At 45.7% G+C, this 19,587-nt stretch overlaps 1 protein-coding gene across 4 annotated transcripts in view; it reads right to left on the bottom strand.

The window, feature by feature from the left end:
* Positions 1–2,660: 2,660 nt before the first annotated feature.
* NPRL3 (NPR3 like, GATOR1 complex subunit) overlaps positions 2,661–19,587 on the bottom strand; it is a 267,923-nt gene continuing 250,996 nt past the window's right edge. For all 4 annotated transcript variants that reach the window (XM_082260222.1, XM_082260223.1, XM_082260220.1 and 1 more), the window contains one exon: positions 2,661–2,896. In XM_082260222.1, the coding sequence (XP_082116348.1) occupies positions 2,731–2,896 (166 nt within the window). In that variant the 3' untranslated portion in view covers positions 2,661–2,730. The remainder of the gene's footprint in view (positions 2,897–19,587) is intronic.

Here is a 19,587-nt window from a genome sequence, read left to right as displayed (position 1 = left end):
CTGTGTCTGAATACAGCGGGAGCGAGCCTCCGGCGGTGCGCGCATGCCGCCCAGAAGCGGAGGAGTCCAGCGACGTAGGTCTACGTCGCTGGACAGAATCGAGCCGCTTTGCCGCAGTACCCTCAATGTGAGCAGTTGGCAAGTGGTTAAGGATCTAGGATATACAGTCCAAATCTCAGGCCGGCTGTTGATTGCAGTTCTCTCAGGAACTTAACTAGCAAAAAAAAAAAATTAATTTTTAACAAAGGTTCCCTTTAAAAAATAAGGTCGGGAACTAGGTTCTACTCCTAAACTAGGCAGAAACAAACTGAAGGCTATAGCAGAGTGTGTGGGTGTGTATGCCTGCAGGGAATGCCCCATAGGCATGGTAAAGTTTTTTCCTGCCTATTATGCTCCACCTGTAGGGGGCAGCATAACCCAATGGTCAAGAAGAATATGGAGCTGCGTTTGTCAGTCGATTGGGAGAAAATTGTTTTTCTAATAATAAAATAATAGTAAAGGTTATCCATAAAAAAATAAAACTGATCATTGTAACCACCCCTGCCAGTGTTTAATGGTTTTTCTCATCCCTGTAACTGATACAATCCTGCAAAAGAGCTCTCTTTTATAAAACAGACTTACTGTCCACATCAGACTTACAAAGCCCGACTCAGGAGTATTCCCACAGGAGTGCCCCTTCAGCAGCTGGCTTGCTGAGGGGGCATTCAGAGACAAGGAGGCGGCGTGTAGAGTGCGGGTAGGAGACTCCAGAAGAGGAGGTAAGGGACTGCTCTGTGCAATACAATTGCACACAGCGTTTAGGTATAATGTGATAAATGTGATGAAAAATCTCAACTAGGATCACTCATGGTACCTCATCCCTGTTGAAATCAGATTACTAAAAAAAGAGGGTAGGGTGGGACTTTAACGGTACCAATGAAATGAAAAAAAAAAAAAAGGATCTTAAAAATTGACTTTATTGACAAAATTTTAAAAGGTTACAATACAGAAGTGAACAACAAGCAAATACAGCAATGGTTATCTGCATCATATACATGTCCCATACATCAAGATGTCTTTCAGATGGCAACTTAAAAACCCCAACGTGTCTTTAAAGTCCCAAAGTCTTTATCAGGAGGAAAGCAGTATATTATATACCCAAAGATACAATAACAAAAACAAACAGATGGATGCAAGTCCAAAAGAGAGGCCCCAGAAGCAGAACCTGATAGGATACAAGGGTGCCAACCACCCCCATAAAAATATGGGAGGAGGTAACCTGGTAAAAGTAAATAACAGAATCCAGGGCTCATGGGATTGTCTTGATGGTACCAAACAAACCCACAGCAAGGACAACACACATTTTTTAGAACCTTTTTTTTGGTTATTGGTACCGTTAAAAGTCCCACCCTGCCATCTGTGTTAGTACTCCAAGTATACCATGCTTATTATTTTAATAATAATAATACATAAAAATATGCTTTACATCCCCTTTAAGGTTACAACTAAAAAACTTTGGATTTCCCCTCACTGACAATTGATACCATGGATAATAGAGAAAGGGGAATCTCCTCAGTGAGGATTTAGTGGGAAAAAAAAAAAACCTGACAGGGAATCTAAACCCCTCCCCACAATCTATCAAAAAACATAAAAAAATGTTCAAGATACACTTTTATAGGCTGTTTAATTCATATACTGTTCAAGCTTTCAACACCAGAGTTTGAAATTCTTCACAATGTACTCCAAATGTCCAGTATCTAGTAAATACAAACTATAAATCCTACTTTCACACTTTAAAAATAAATACAAAAAAAAAGTTGCTTTAAAAACTTAAATATTGTAAGTATATGTTGGACAACCAATTGCATCAATGTTTGAGTGGAATTTTAATGTTTCAACTAACTCTCATAGTTAGCAATCTTTGGCAAAGGAAATAAACAATTTAGAGTAAACCTGTTATGGGAAAAATACTGCCATTACCAACCTTTACCAACCTTCTTCTAAAAACCATGCATTCAATATAAAAAGAAGGGTGACCCCTGCACTCTCCAACCTGGTTTGTCACGGTTTTATTTCATACTTCACATACAAATAAGCTAATTAAAGATTCCCAATATCAAGATTGTTTCTTGTGTATATACATATTTTCCCAAGGTGTTTACCTTGAGAAAGTGCATTTACACATGGAAAAGGATAAATGCTGTTGGCAATCTTATCTGTGCATTTCTGTTATATAAAATTATGGCAAATCAGATCCGAAAGTGCAGGAGCCTCTTTATTCATACTGAATACATGCGTTACAAGGCACTATAGAAAAGTGAACCTTTATCTTTAAGATAATGAAAACAAACTGTCTGACACTTCACATGATCTGCGAGACTGCAAGTAGTGTAGTGTGATTTTCTTTTCTTTATGAACTGGTCTCCTTTTGAAAATGCTATTTGCCTGAATGCTTTGTTGTCCTGTATACTTCGATAATTTGAGCAGCTGACCAGGAACAAGCATGCAGATCAGGACTGTAGATCAGGACTGTAAGAGAAAAGTTTATGACTAGCTTTTTCAAATGGAGTTGACAAATTGTGTCTTTCATGCTTTCCTTGTGACAGGTTTTCTTTAGATAATAAAGTGAATGACCTAACTGATGCCCATTAGACATTTTAACATGTAAAGCTAGAGAGGAGTTTTATTTTCAATAATTAAAATATGTATAAAAGTAAACAAAAACAATAGGTTTGGTTTTCAGCACACTGATTATGGAAAGACTGACTGAAAAACAGATATAACAGGATCTTCATGGTTTGTCACAACTAACACACTGCGGAATTTATCAAACAGCATCAAGAGTTGTGAGCGTCGCATGTTCTCATTGTACATGATCTCCTCAAGATGATGTCGGCCTCGAAAATAGTGTAGTAACCTAAAACATTAAATTTTAAAAAATCAAAACACAGGCATCAATACTTGTTTTTAAGTGGTTAAAATGATAAAATACATTAAAGGGAATAGATAAGTGTTTTGTGCAGTAATTTTTCTTTTTTAATGTTAAGAACCATAAAATGTCATATGTTGAACCCATGGTGTCATGGACCTGCCCACTGTGGGCCATTATCACACTGGTCTAGGAGAATGCTGCAGAAATTCACACAACTTCATTATGTGATACTGGTCCTTGAAGCAGCCCCCACCACATATAAAAGAGGACGACTCTGAGGTCACATGACCAGACATAAGACATCTGGGGAAAAATGCATGTGTGTTTTATTATTTTTTTTCCAAATATAAACTGTAAGGTAAGCTGAAATTTAGGTTAATGATAAACTTTGTTAAGGATTCATGAGAAATGCCCTAATCTTTTAATTGGTGTTTTAATTTCCTTGCAAAAGTCACTTAACGTAAAACGAAAGCATTGCGTTTTATCCTGCCTACACTCTAAGCAATCATAGTAGCAAATTAACAGCAAATGGACTCAAACTGAAGAAAAATTGATTTTTGTAAAATCTTACGTAAAATCCTTTTCTCTTAAGCTCATTGACAGACGTAGTCCTCGTTGATTAATAACAACTCGGGTTATACTGCCCTCTACAGGAGTAGGACTAGACAGGAAAGAAAACATTCTGGCCACACCTTAGGGGCAGTCCCAGAGGGTATATCCTCTCTCTCTCTGCTACAGCAAATCAGTTATGTCACAAAGCAGTGTTTAGAGAATTTAACCCAACAACAGAGGGGCGGGTACTACGTCTGTCAATGAGCTTAAGAGAAAAGGATTTTACGGTAAGATTTTACAAAAATCCATTTTTCTCTGTCGCTCATTGACAGACGTAGTCCTCGTTGATTAATAACAACTCGGGACGTCCCAAAGCAGTACCACAAATGAGGGGTGGGAAAATGGAAATCAAAATCCAATCTAGAAGGCCCAACCAGTGCCAACTAGAAGTTTTAAAGGCTCATCAATCACACGATGAGACTCAACTGAAATTCCAACGGAAAAAAAAACCCTCGAGGTAGATCACCGGTCTCCTCAAATTGCGGCCTGCAAAACCTTGCGGCCAAATGAGGCATCCGCCGATGCCATCACATCAACTTTATAAAATTTCGTAAAGGTATGTACCGACAACCAGGTGGCCGCCTTGCACACCTGGACCACTGACGCCTGATGGCGGTAGGCCCAGGAAGTACTGAGCGCTCGAGTGGAGTGCGCCTTAACAGGGAACGGAGGATTCTGACCCTTAATAGAATAAGCCTGTACCACCGTCTGTCTAATCCATTTGGAGATAGTCGCGGCAGATGCAGGCAACCCCTTTCTGGGGCCATCCGTGATCACAAAAAGTGAATCTGTCTTACGGAACGTTTCCGTAGCCTTCAGGTATACCCTGATTGCCCGAACCACATCTAAGGAATGCAACGCATATTCCCGAGGATGATTGGGCTGAGGACACAAGGAAGGTAGCACAATATCTTCATTCAGATGAAAGTCTGAAACCACCTTAGGAAGAAAGGATGGCTTCAGATGAAGAACTACCTTATCCCTATGAACCACTAGATATGGGGAATGGCATGATAATGCAGCCAGTTCTGACACCCTGCATGCAGAAGTGATAGCCACCAAGAAGGCCACCTTCTGAGATAATGTAAGCAAGGGAATCTCCCTGATATTTTCAAAGGGAGGTTTCTGCAGAACAGACAAAACCAAATTAAGATCCCAAGGTGGTAAGGGCGCGCGGACTGGCGGAGCCAAGTGCCGCACCCCCTGGATGAAATTCCGCACCAGGGAATGAGTAGCCAAAGGCTTTTGAAAGAAGATTGCTAATGCTGAAACCTGACCCTTGATGGTGCTCAAGGATAGTTTCTGCTCAACCCCCTTTTGCAGAAAAGCCAAGATTCGGGTCACCAAATAGGTACGTGGGGGAAATCCCAAAGATTCACACCACGCAATATAAGTCTTCCATGTGCGATAATAGACTTTGCTGGAAGTCGCTTTCCTTGCTTTAATTAGAGTAGGAATAACTGAGGCTGACAACCCTCTGCCCTTCAGTACCTGGGTCTCAATGGCCAGGCCATTAAAACCAGCGACTGTAAAGCACGATGGAAGATCGGTCCTTGAGACCGCAGATCCTCCCTGAGAGGAGGTCTCCAAGGAGCGTTCGCGACTAGCATGTCCAAGTCGGCCTGACCGGCCTGACGAGGCTAGCCTCGAATTTCCAGGATAACTGGAGTTCCCTCCATCTCTATCCTGCGGAGAAATCTCAGCAGCAACTTGAGAGGGGGGAAGACGTATAGTAGCTGATACTGCCTTTGTAGGCTGTTCAGCGCGTCTGCTGCGTCCGCTAGAGGAACGCGGCCGCGCGTTACCAACCTCCGCGCCTTCCTGTTGAGCCGATATGCCAACAGATCCATCTCCGGGATGCTCTGATGAAGACACAGATGGTGAAATCCTTGGTGATCGACCTAAGTCATCACCCTGATATTGTCTGACTAGATCCGAACCAGGCTGCCCTAGAGCTGCTTGGTCCAGGCAATCCGACAAAGTCTGATCGCTCTCTGTTCCCACACATTTATCAGAAACTTGATTCTTATCAGGAGTGATGATTTCTCCTGGTTGATCATTAGAGACCGAAGTCACCAGACTAGAGGCTCCTTGGTCTGTTTGCTCAACCGGATCCGATTCCTGTAGGGAACTGAGACTAATCTTTGGAAAAGGTAAAGAAAATGATCTGTTCAGGGAACGGTAACTAACGCTCCCTGTAGCACCTAAATGTTGGAAGGGAAGACTCGCACCGGTAGCAGTGATCGATACTCGATCTTGTGTCCTGATCGTATGATCTCCTGAACCCCTTAGTCCGGGATTCAGGAAGGCTCTAGCTCTGAATGCCGGTGAAGACGTCCCCCCACCCTCAAGCCGGGTGGGGGCGCACCTTCAGGCTGTATTAGCCTTAACTTCAGGTTTGGCTGAGTCGGCCTTTTGTTTGCCCGACCAGCGCCTCTTGAACCCTCCTAGAGGGGCTTTGCCTTTCCCGCTCGCCCCAGCGGAGCGAACAAACCCTTTATGAGCGGCAAAGAAAGGTCCACGCTTGTTACGAGGTCCTTTAGCTTTAGCAGCCTGCGGCAAAAAAGTGCTCTTGCCCCAGTGACATCCTTAATGATCTCATCTAGGGTGGCCCCAAATAGGCGATTCCCCTGAAAGGGGAGATTCGCCAAGGCTTTTTTGGAACCTAGATCCGCTGACCAGCATTTTAACCACAGCACACGTCTGAGGATTACCGCTGACATAGGTGCATGCCCTAACAAGGGGGTGGCATCCAGGGCTGAGTCACAGACGAACTGCAGTCCTTGTATAATTTGTTCCATCAAATCAGATGCTGCCTGGGGGATATCTTTCCCCTTTAGGTCATGGCGTACCAATCTTGCCCATTCCGTTAATGTCTGTGAAACTAAACCAATGACAATCACTGGTCTAAAGGCTGACCCCATCAGGGAAAAAATAGTGCGGGACTCCGCTTCCATCTTCCGATCCACCGGATCCTTAAAGGACGGAGCGTCCTCCAACGGGATAACAGTGGCTTTATTCAGTCTGGAAATAGGTGGATCCACCACTGGTGGTACCGTCCATTTCTTAATGAGGGATTCCTCAAACGGATAGCGTCTAGCAATGCGCTTGGAAACATAAAAGGTACGTTTTGAATGATCCCATTCCTCTTTAATCTTATTACCAAAACATTTGGGTAAGGGAAAAACCTTCGCCGTCTTGGTAGGTTTACTAGTACCAAAGGGAATTTCCATCTCAGTTGCCTCTGCCGGTAAAACCTCAAGTCTTAAGGTTTCCCGGACCACCACAACTAGTGCGTCCACCAATGCTTCTTCTTGTGCTTTGGCGGAGGCAGGAACGTCCTCCTCACTATCTGAGGGAACTTTACCTGAGACAACAGCCCCTGCAGAGGGACCTGCAGCTGCAATGACCATCTCAGAATCTGAATCTGAAGTATCAGATGACATAGGGGTAGGCGGGGGTCACTTTCTTGACCCCCTTCCCTGACAGGCCGTCTCCACCCGAGACACCAAAGACTCCAAAACTGCTGTAAATGCATCCATACTCTGTGAACTGGAGGGTCCTGTGGCCACCTCGAGGGAAACAGGTGGGGGTACCCGTGTGGCAGGGTCCATGATTATTCCAGACACTTGCCGGAAAAAATTAATTTGCCAAAAAAATAAAACTTTTTTTTTTTTAGACCCCCCAGCGCCACAGCGCCCCTCAGTGTTACCTGCTTAGGGACCCCTACAGAGCGAGAGAGAGAGAGAGACCCCAAGGCTCACCACTTGATGCTCAGAAGTTTCAATACAGCCTGTTCCAGCACTGCTATTACAGACAGCGGCTCCGCCCCTTTGCACGCCTTCCGGCGCCTCCCCTTAGCTCCTCGAGGTGTTTGGTCACCTCAAACATGGCCGCCCCCATGCTGGAGACACGCGGCTACGCCGGGTAAAAGGAGGCGGCTCCGCCCCTTTACACGTCTTCCGGCGCCTCCCCATAGCTCCTCGAGGTGTTTGGTCACCTCAAACATGGCCGCCCCCATGCTGGAGACACGAGGCTACGCCAATATGGCGGCCTCGTGCGATCTGTAAGACAATGGCGGCGGCCTGTATACCACCGTCTGTCTCTAGCAGCGGCCTGCGGGATATCTATGTTCGGCCTGGCGGCCTGCGGGAGTATCTCGGCCCCACAACCTTCACCCTGAATGGTGATAAGCCTGGCCGGCGGTACAGGACCCTGGCGGGCCGCATGCGGTCCGTGGGCCGTCGGGAGGCAGCCCTCTGTCCTTCCGAAGTGACCCTTTGCTGGAGGAATGGCGATCTGGACTGCAGTGACTCAGGCACCTCCCCATTAGGCATCGGCCTGTGTACACCTCTGACAGGTAGGATACCTTTTACTTCAATAGTAATGCCCCTTATAGTACTGCCACTGACTTCAGTCACCCTTACAGTTTTGCAATGACCTAGATCATCAGCTCCCAAACCAAGCCTCCTGGTTTTTGTTCACAAAAAATCACACTCAAATTGGGGGATCTGTGACCTGTTATAGGATAGAGGGGAGACCCATCCTACCATTTCAGAGAGGGGCCCGCGTCCTCCACAAACCCGACAGGGGGGGAGGGGGAACATAATACTCACCATACCGGAACCAGGCGGGCGCCCACTCCTGACAGAACCCCTCTCCACCGGGGTGGGGGGGCTGTTGACCAATACGGACGCCGTGACTCTGTTGGTCATTGGCGTTCAGGCGAGACGTTTAACTCGCAGGGTCAGTCCCCGTCCAGTGGGACTATGTCGCGGCCGACCCAGCGCGGAGCTATGGCCTGCACGCGCTCGTAGGCTGAACTGGGGTGACCACTGGATCTCAACATCCAGCCCGTCGCCCAGTTACAGCTTGCTTGCTTGAAGATCTCACAGGAACACTGGAGAAAAAAGCTGTCTAAAAAAAATCTTTCTAAGAAAAAAAATTCCTGCCAGGACCGAAGATCCTAGCAAGGCATCTAGGTCCTTACTCCTAACTAGACAGAAAAAAACAGATTTGCTGTAGCAGAGAGAGAGAGGATATACCCTCTGGGACTGCCCCTAAGGTGTGGCCAGAATGTTTTCTTTCCTGTCTAGTCCTACTCCTGTAGAGGGCAGTATAACCCGAGTTGTTATTAATCAACGAGGACTACGTCTGTCAATGAGCGACAGAGAAATTCATGTTTTACGAAAGCAAGTCAAGAGCTCATCACATATTCTGTACCAGATCGTTACCAGACATTGACTGAAAGTGGGAGTATTTCTGCCACAGACACAAGTTAGGGTTAAGAATATAATATTTAAAAAAAATATATACAGTATTTCACAAAAGAGAGTACACCCCCTCACATTTTTGCAAATATTTTATTATATCTTTTCATGTGACAAAACTGAACAAACGACACTTTGCTACAATGTAAAGTATGAGTGTACAGCTTGTATAACAGTGTAAATTTGCTGTCCCCTCACAATAACGCAACACACAGCCATTAATGTCTAAACCACTGGCAACAAAAGTGAGTACACCCCTAAGTTAAAATGTCCGAATTGGGCCCACAGTGTCAAAATTTTGTGTGACCACTATTATTTTCCAGCACTGCCTTAGCCCTCTTGGGCATGGAGTTCACCAGAGCTTCACAGGTTGCCACTGGAAACCTTGTGCTCCTCCACCTTCTGTTTGAGGATGCCCCACAGATGCTCAATAGGGTTTAGGTCTGGAGACATGCTTGGCAAGTCCATCACCTTTACCCTCAGCTTCTTTAGCAAGGCGCAACAAAAGACACAGGGCGCCAGGTCAGTGAAAAGAAGTGATCGTGACAAATTTATTAAATCGCACACTTACATTCAAAATAGCACAAGTCGGTGTAGGAACAAGAAGGTAATCCTCATGGGTAAGATATCCAAATGATGGTGCGGGCTGGAGGGTGACACAAGAGCCATTGCTACCAGCACAGGTACTGCTACACATAAGGTGTCAGCTGTAGCAGCAGGAAGATGTGCCCTACAAAATGCACTGTCAGCTGCTGTGCCTCCCGCAGAAGCATGGGCGGCAAGATGCTGGGTGCCGGGAGTGGCATCACCTCCAGGTGCCAGATGCTCCACGGATACCGGCAAGGGACAAAAAGCAGTAGCAGTGGAGAGGATGGGACACAACGTTGTTTCCAAGGCTCTACCTCCTTCCCACACCTCTCACAGTAGCTGCCGGTCACTTTCATCTTATCCTTGAACATACTCCCACAGTGCGTTTGGCCATCTTATTACCAGATATCCCCCCTCTTTTTCGATTCATACCAGTTCATGCTTTTAAATGTTTTTCATTTTTATGTACCATGTCCTTGTTTTAATCCTGTTATTCTATACCATTTTAAATATTTACTTATATGCACCAGTGACCGCTTATCCACCAACTTTGGCTGGTGTTGTTTTGTTTGTGTATAGTTCTTTAGCGAGGCAGTGGTTGTCTTGGAGGGGTGTTTGGGGTCGTTATCATATTGGAAAACTGCCCTGCGGCCCAGTTTCCAAATGGAAGGGAACATGCTCTGCTTCAGTATGTCACAGTACATGTTGGCATTCATGGTTCCCTCAAACTGTAGCTCCCCAGTGCCAGCAGCACTCATGCAGCCCCAGACCATGACACTCCCACTATCATGCTTGACTGTAGGCAAGACACACTTGTCTTTGTACTCCTCCCCTGGTTGCTGCCAAACAGGCTTGACACCATCTGAACCAAATAAGTTTATCTTGGGTCTCATCAGACCACAGGACATGGTTCCAGTAATCCATGTCCTTAGTCTGCTTGTCTTCAGAAAACTTAAATTTACTGGCTTTCTTGTGCACCATCTTTAGAAGAGGCTTCCTTTTGGGATGACAGCCATGCAGACCAATTTGATGCAGTGTGCGACACATGGTCTGAGCACTGACAGGCTGACCCCCCTCCCCTTCAACCTCTGAAGCAATGCTGGCAGCACTCATTCATCTATTTCCCAAAGACAACCTCTGGATATGACGCTGAGCACTCAACTTCTTTGGACGACCATGGCGAGCCTTGTTCTGAGTGAAACCTGTCCTGTTAAACCGCTGTATGGTCTTGGCCACCATGCTGCAGCTCAGTTTTAGGGTCTTCGCAATCTTCTTACAGCCTATGCCATCTTTACATAGAGCAACAATTCTTTTTTTTAGATTCTCAGAGTTCTTTGCCATGAGGTGCCATGTTGAACTTCCAGTGACCAGTATGAGAGAATGAGAGCGATAACACCAAATTTACCACACCTGCTCCCCATTTACACCCGAGACCTTGTAACACTAACGAGTCGCATGACACCGGGGAGGAAAATGGCTATATAGGCCCAATTTGGACATTTTAACTTAGGGGTGTACTCACTTTTGTTGCCAGCAGTTAGACAATAATAGCTGTGTGTTGAGTTACTTTGAGGGGACAGCAAATTTAAACTGTTATACAAGCTGTACACTTACTAGTTTACATTGTAGCAAAGTGTAATTTCCTCAGTGTTGTCCCATGAAAAGATATAATAAAATATTTACAAAAATGTGAGGGGTGTACTCACTTTTGTGAGATACTGTATAATATATATATATATATATATATATATATATATATATATACACACACACACACACACACACACACACACAACCCCAACTCCAAGAAGTCTCATAAACCCATATTTTAAATACAATAGAAAAATTTAATTTTTGACTTACTGTAAAATCCATTTCTCTGCTGTTCATTGACAGACACAGCTCTTCATCCTCATGACCGTAGAGTTATGCTGCCCCCTACAGGAGTAGGACACTAGGCAGAGAAAAAAAGCTTGAGCATGCCTATAGGGTAGTCCCTGGGGGTATATTCCCACTTCCTGCTATAGGTATTAAACTTTGTAACAAGCAGTGTCAGAAGAAAAAAAAAAAACAACTCCAAAGAGGGGGGCGGGTATTTTGTTCATCAATGGACATCAGAGAAATGGATTTTACGGTAAGTCAAAAATCCCATTTTCTCTTTCGTTTATTGACGGACACAGCTCTTCATCCTCATGACTGTAGGGATGTCCCAAAGCAGTGACAAACATGAGGGGTGGGAACAGCAGAAAAACTTCCCCAAGGCTAAACATACCCAACCAGGTAACTTGGAGCTCAACTGTTAACAAGTGGAGCTCACCTGAAAAAAAAAACACCCTCAAAGAGGACAAGTCCTCTAAACAGCGGCATGCAAAACTGCGCAGAAGAAGCATCTGCAGATGCCAAGACATCCACTTTATAGAACTTTGTGAATGTGTGCACAGACGACCAGGTGGCCACCTTGCAAACCTGCACCACTGACGCCTGATGACGGAAGGCCCAGGAGGCACTAAGCGCCCGAGTAGAGTGCGCCCTGGGAAAGAAGGGACCTGACCCTTAATAAAATAAGGCTGAACCACAGTCTGTCTGATCCATCTGGCAATGGTCGCAGCAGAAGCAGCCAGCCCCTTGCGAGGTCCATCCGTGAGGACAAATAATGAGTCTGACTTCCTAAATGACTCCATAGCTGCCACGTATGCACTTATTGCTCGAACCACATACAGAGAATGTAAAGCAACTTCCTTAGGATGCTTAAGCTTGGGTTACAGGGAGGGCAACACAATGTCTTCATTCAGATGAAAATCAGAGAATACCTTTGGAAGGAACGATGGACATGGTTGAAGAACCATCTTATCCCTGTGAACCACTACATAAGGAGAACAAGGCAGCGCTGCCAGTTCAGACACCCTCGCGCAGAAGTAATAGCCACCAAAAAGCCCACCTTCTGGGACAACGTAAGCAGGGGAATCTCCCGAATATTTTCAAAGAGGGGTTTCTGGAGAACAACAGTGGAAATGGAAACCGTTCCGTGGGAACCAAGTGTCTCACTCCCTGGAGAAGGGTACGTACCAAGGAGTGTGTGCCTAACGGATGTTGAAAGAAAACCGCCAAGGCCGAGACCTGGCCGTTGATGCTGCTCAACTCCTCGCTGAGGAAAACCAAGATCAGAGTCACCGAAAAGGAGTGGGGGTGAACCTTTAAAGAACTCACAGCACACAATGTACATCTTCCAAGTACAATAGTAACTCTTTCTAGAAGTAGATTTTCTAGCTTTCAAAGGCATAGGAAACACAGATTTAGACAACCCTCTATCCTTCTGCACCTGGCTTTCAACAGCCAAGCCTTCAAAGCCAATGACTGTAAAGCAGAATGGAAGATTGGTCCTTGGGACAGCATATCTTCCCCTCCAAGGAGCGACGGCGCTAACTGAACCCGAAGCTGACTCTCAGGAATACTCGGGTTACGGTCGGACGGGATGTGCGGAATAGGGAGAGTTCGTGAATGGTGAATATGTGAAGTGAGTGTAGATGGTATCCATGGACTATACATGTTTATCGGTGTACAGGAGTTCACTTCAATTAACATCAGGATTAGTTTACTCTCTCCTGGCCATATCCATGGTTACTTGCTGGAGGAAGGATTCCTCATCTAAGTGGCGCTGTGAGGAGGTTCATACAGGCTGTTTTTTACCAGTGTTCACTTTTCCTTTTGGATTCAACTTTGTGACTTTATATGATATTATCATTTATGCCATGATTATTTATGGACTATTTTCACAATACTGTTTATATTTCTTTGTGATTTCCAGTGGTCGCTTAGATTATTTATGTTATACATTAGTCAATTTTGGTGTCTCACTGAGTGTTTGATGCTATTTGTTATATAGGTACAATATTTTTGTCAATCACTATAACCTATTTAGTATGGTTTTTGCACATTACCTACTGGTTCATATTAGCGCAGCTTTCTTATCTATTTATTGTTGTTTGGTGTAGTCTCACTTCTAGCTGCTGCTCTTTCTTAGTTCCTAGCATGGTTACACAATTTTTATTTGTGACCAGCCATACCAGATCGGCGTACCAAGACCCGCAAGGCAGTCTGGAGCCACTAGGATGACCAGAATCCCTTCTGCCTTGATCCTGCGCAGGAGTCGCAGAAGAAGTTTGAGAGGGAAAAAGGCATAAATCAGATGATACTGACTCTAGGGAGTCACTAAGGCGTCTGCAGCATCAGCTAGAGGATCCCGAGACCGTGCCACAAACCTCTGTACTTTCCTGTTGAGGCAAGAGGCCAACAGATCCATCTCGGGAGTCCCCCACCGGAGACGCAACTGATGGAACATCTCCGAATGAAGTGACCATTCTCCTTGGCCTAACGCCTGTCAGGAGATAGTCCCATTACCAATTTTCCACTCCTGGAATGGCACAGGAGAGAGGGCTGGAACAATCCTTCTGCCCACCTTAAAATGCCGGTTACTTCCCGAGCCGCCAGGACACTTCTTCTGCCCTATTGGTGATTGACATAAGCCACGGCCATGGCGTTGTCCGATTTGATCCATACCAGTCACCCCCTGGAGACGACTTTTCCAATGATCCAGACAAAGCCTGATCGCTTGGAGCTCCAGTACATTGATCAGTAGCCTGGGCTCTTCCAGAATTCAGACCCCCTGAGCACAGTCTGTGCCGAGGATGCCTCCCCACCCAGATAGGCTGGCATCCGTGGTAACAACTGTCCAGTACAGGGAAGAAATTATTTTCCCTGAAGAAATGCCGGAGAACAAAGCCACCAAACCAGGGACCCCCTTGTGTACTAGCTAAACAGGATCAGATTGTCTAGAGACTGAGGATCCTTTTTCCCTTTCACCAGAATCTCCTTTTTGCAGAGATCTCTTGTGGAACTGTGTAAATGGAACTGCCTCAAAGGTAGACACCATCAGGCCCAACCTGCATGCAAGCCTGAAAAGATGATCGTTTGCTGGACAGCAGAAACCGAATTGCCTCCTGCAACTTTTGAAATTTTTCCAGAGGAAGAAACACTCTGGCCGAGTCAGACCCAGACAGTCCAGGCTTGTGGAGGGAACCAGAGCAGACTTCTGAAGATTCAAAGTCCAACTGAACTCCCTCAGCGTTTGCAGAGTAATCTCCAAGTTGGCCAACAGAGCAGTCGAAGACTCTGCTCGCAAAAGCAGATCGTCCAGGTACCCCAATATCACGATCCCCTATTGACGCAGTAATGCTAGAACCTAGGCCAACACTTTCCTGAAGACCCGAGGAGCAGAAGCGAGACGAAAGGGTAACGTCACAAATTGATAATGTTCCTCGCCCACGGCCAAAGCGGAGGAAGCGCTGATGGGCGACACATATGGTGATGTGAAGGTAGGCGTCCTTGATGTCCATGGAGGGGAGAAAATTCCCTTGATTTAGGGTCGCCCCCACCGTGCAAATGGATTCCATTCGCACCCGCACAAAGCAGTTTAGTGCATTGAGGTCCAGAATTGGACGAACCGTGCCCTCCTTCCTGGGAAAACTTAAACATGTTTGAGTAAAAACCTTGAAAACGTTCCAACGTCAGAACAGGAACAATCACCCCATGATGTAACAAGTCTTGCACTGCCCCATAGAGATCCTTTAAGCAATCTTGGGATAAGTGCAGGTTGGAAGAGAAGAACCTTTCCAGAGGATAGGACGGAAACTCGATCTTGTAGCTGTGATGGTGTTCACTGTCACTGGGAGTGAAAGACAGATAATTAATGGTTTGAAATGCTTCAGATGGGACAGTAATATTTATCAGCAATATCTTCATATAGAAATATGAAGATTTAATCCTACTTTACACTGGGAGACTTAGACTGTTAAAGACCATTGCCATGAAGTCTGACTCCTAGATAATGTGTATTCCGTGTGCTTGTCTGTGAGAGACACACACAGACTGTCATTGGCAGACTTCCCTATTGTTTGTGTATTAAAATGGAATGTGGATTGTGCCTGTCCCACTGCTAAATATTAACAACCTCACATTGTTCTGTCCAGATGGCTAGATAATTAGTTTAGGTTAATTCTGCTGCTGTATACACTTTAATTTGCATATGCTACTGTAATCAGGCAGAGGGGAGGGGTTATGTACACTGTATGGGAGTACAAAACTTGGATTGTGAATGCCATGTCCTGTTCTCCACAAAGTCCACCTGGGCAGTAACATTGTGGGGGAAAACTGTATAAAAGTATGTTTCTTGTTCAATAAATAGTTCTATTTCACCCTCAATCGGGAGTCCTGTCTCTTATTGGGGGGAAGCTGCTACAAGGGATTGCTATGCTCTTCATACTCCCATGGATAATCACTAAGCTCTTGTAAGAGCTTGTGTAAGACCTTGTTCCTGCTTAACTCTCTGGGGAAAGAGAGGATCACCCACGAGAACCTGGAGCCATGTCGTAGGTCCAGGGTGGGTAGGAGACAGTGAGACCCCAACCAAGCTGGGCGGTTCGTGGGGTCTGAGGTGGTTATGGTGTCTGGTGGATTGCTTGGAGCCCTCTGGAAGCACTAGGAGCATCCGCCAACAGAGGTACCCAGTCGAGGTGCCGGTTGATCCGTTACAGTAGCCAAAGCAAATGACTTTGTGGACCCACTTGTCCTGGATCAAGGAGTTCCACAGATCCAGGAAAACAGTTAAGATGTCCCCCCCCCCCCAATACGGGTGAGGGCCCCCATTCATGCGGAGGTATTTTTGTCTGCAGGTCTGGCAGAACCCACTTGTGGTTTGCCCGATCAAGACTTCTTGGAACCCCCAGTGGAGGCCCTGAAGGGTTTAGATACCTTGTCTTGAGACCCTGAGGGATGAAAAAGCCGCTTGTGAGTCGAAAAGGAAGGTCCCCGTCAGCGACAGGACTCCTTACCCTTGGAAGCCTGGGGAAGAATACTACTCTTTCCCCCCTGTGAGGCCTTTGATTAGGTCATCCAAGGAAGCTCCAAACAGGCGATCCCCCCACGAATGGAAGATCGGACAAGGCCTTCTTAGAAGCCCGGTCCGCAGACCAGCATTTCAGCCAGATAATGTGCCACAGGACCACTGATGAGACAGACAGTCTAGAAATCAGGTGAGCGGCATCCAAAGAGGCATCACAGACGAACTGTAGCCCTTGGATCAACTGATCCACCAGATTCACAAAAGCAGGAGGAAGCTGCTTCTCTTCCAGGTCCTGGCATAGGATTTTGCCCAATCAGTCAAAGCTTGAGACACCAGGGTGATGGTAAACACCGGCCCAGCCACAGTGAACATAAGGCGGATCAAGGCCTCAGACCTATCAGCCGGATCAGAGAAGACCGGGGACACTTCAACCGGTATAACGGTGGCTTTATTCAACCTGGAACCCGGGAGTCCACTACAGGAGGTACTGTCCATTTTTTGAGGAGGGACTCCTCATAAGGTTACCGTATTGCAAAACGCTTAGGGATTATAAAAGTGCATTTTGGGCACCCCCACTATTTTGAGACAATATTGTCAAAGAAGGTGGGAAAGGGGAACACCCTCGCTACTTTGGAGGACCTGTGGGTGCCAAAGGTGACCCACGCCTCTGATGCTGCGTTAGTCGCATCTTTTATATGTATGGTTTACCACCCCGATACAATCAGTGCATCCATTAGCGCCTCTTCATGTGTGGCCTGAGGGTCCGACGCCCTCTAGTGGGTCTTGCGCTCACTGCCCAGCACAGTGGAGTTCGAATAGCGTTTGCCATTGAACACTAGAATTGGCAGGTCCGCCACTGCTGCCCAGTGCTTTTCACAGATGAAGGCAGGTACACACTGAGCACATGTGACAGACATGAAAGGGTCTGGTGAAGCCGTAGAGAGTGTTCTGCTGCTTGTAACATCGTTCAGCATGATTGGTTTGGCGGTGGGTCAGTGATGGTCTGTGGAGTCATATCCATGGAGGGACGCACAGACCTCTACAGGCTAGACACTGGCACCCAGACTGCAATTGGGTATTGGGATGAAATCCTCGAACCCACTGTCAAACCTACACTGGTGCAGTGGATCCTGGGTTTCCCCTGGTGCACGACAATGCCTGGCCTTATGTGGAGAGAGTATGCAGCCAGTTCCTGGAGAATGACGGAATTGATACCATTGAATGCCCCCCCCACGCTCGACTGACCTAAATCCAATAGAACACCTGTGGGACATTATGTTTCAGTCAATCCAACGCCGCCAGGTTGCACCTCAGTCTGTTCAGGAGAGCAGCATTGCCCTGGTCCAGATCTGGGAGGAAATACCCTGGGACAACATGCGTCGTCTTATTAGGAGCATGCCCCAACTTTGTCAGGCATGCATACAAGAACAGGGGGGCCATACAAACTAATAAGTACCATTTTGAGTTGCTGCAAAGACATTTCAGCAAAATGGACTAGCCTGCTGCATCATTTTTTCACTTTGATTTTCAGGGTGTGTTTGAATTCAGCCCTCTGTTGGTTGATAATTTTAATTTCTATTAAACAATGTGGCATCCTTTCGTTCCTAACACATTACCCAGTCCATATCTGTGTAGATAACTAGCATATTTTTCCCCATTGAGATCTGATGTGTTTTCAAAGTGTTCCTTTCTTTTTTTTGAGCAGTGTATGTATATGTGTGTGTGTGTGTGTGTGTGTGTATATATATATATATATATATATATATCCTTTTAGTTGCGGCTAAAACTCTTCTAGGTGATTCCACAACAGCTCCAACATAAACGTACTTATAAAGGAAAAGAGAAGATTACTTGTCACATGTGCACAGTGGTGGTGGATGTCATTACAATAAGTGAAGATAGAAAAAGATTTTTTGGGGACTGACACTTATTTTTGGTACTTGAAGTTTGATATTTTTTGGACTATTATTTTATATAGAGTTGTGCTTCACTTAATTTATACGTGTGACAATAGAAAACATCAAATGCTTAATCTGAGAAAATGTGCCATTTTAGGAAACAAAAATGGATTTTTGTAAAATCTTACCGTAAAATCCTTTTCTCTTAAGCTCATTGACAGACGTAGTCCTCGTTGATTAATAACAACTCGGGTTATACTGCCCTCTACAGGAGTAGGACTAGACAGGAAAGAAAACGTTCTGGCCACACCCTAAAGGCAGTCCCAGAGGGTATATCCTCTCACTTCCTGCTACAGCAAATCAGTTATGTCACAAAGCAGTGTTTAGAGAATTTAACCCAACCCAACTCAAAAACAGAGGGGCGGGTACTACGTCTGTCAATGAGCTTAAGAGAAAAGGATTTTACGGTAAGATTTTACAAAAATCCATTTTTCTCTGTCGCTCATTGACAGACGTAGTCCTCGTTGATTAATAACAACTCGGGACGTCCCAAAGCAGTACCACAAATGAGGGGTGGGATAACAAAAATCAAAATCCAGAAGGCCCAACCGGAGCCAACCAGAAGCATCAAGGACTCATCGAGCAAAAAGATGAGACCTAAGTGAAACACCCAACAAACCCTTGAGGTAGACCAACAGTCTCCTCAGATTGCGGCCTGCAGAACCTTGTGGCCAAAAGAGGCATCTGACGATGCCATCACATCAACTTTATAAAATGTTGTAAAGGTATGAACCGACGATCAAGTCATCGCCTTGAAAACCTGGATCGCTGACGCCTGATGGCGGAAGACCCAGGAGACACTAGGCGCCCGAGTAAAGTGCGCCTTAACAGGGAACGCAGGATTCCGACCCTTAATAGAATAAGCCTGTACCACCGTCTGACTGGTCCATCTAGATATGGTCGCGGCAGACACAGGCAACCCCCTTCAAGGGCTATCCGTGATCACAAAAAGTGAGTCCGTCTTACGAAAAACAAGTTCGTAGTAGTCAAGTGTATCCTTCTGAACCCCATCCAAGGAGTGTAATGCAAACTCCCAAGGATGGCTAGTCTTAGGACACGGGGAAGGTAACACAATATTTTTATTCAGATGAAAACTCTGAAAACCACTTAGGAAGGAAGGATGGATTTGGAAGAAGAACCACCTTATCCCTATGAACCACCAGATATGGGGAACGTCAAGATAATGCGGCCAGTTCTTACACCCTGCGTGCAGAAGTAATGGCCACCAAGAAGGCCACCTTCTGGGATAATGTAAGCAAGGGAATCTCCCTAATATCTTCAAAGAGAAGTTTCTGAAGAACCGACCACACTAAATTAAGATCCCAGGCGGTAAGGGTGCGCGCACTGGCG

This window comes from Pelophylax lessonae (genome assembly GCF_965119305.1).
Source record: "Pelophylax lessonae genome assembly, chromosome: 6".
Taxonomy (NCBI): Eukaryota; Metazoa; Chordata; class Amphibia; order Anura; family Ranidae; genus Pelophylax; species Pelophylax lessonae.
This window is presented reverse-complemented; position numbering and strand designations above follow the sequence as displayed.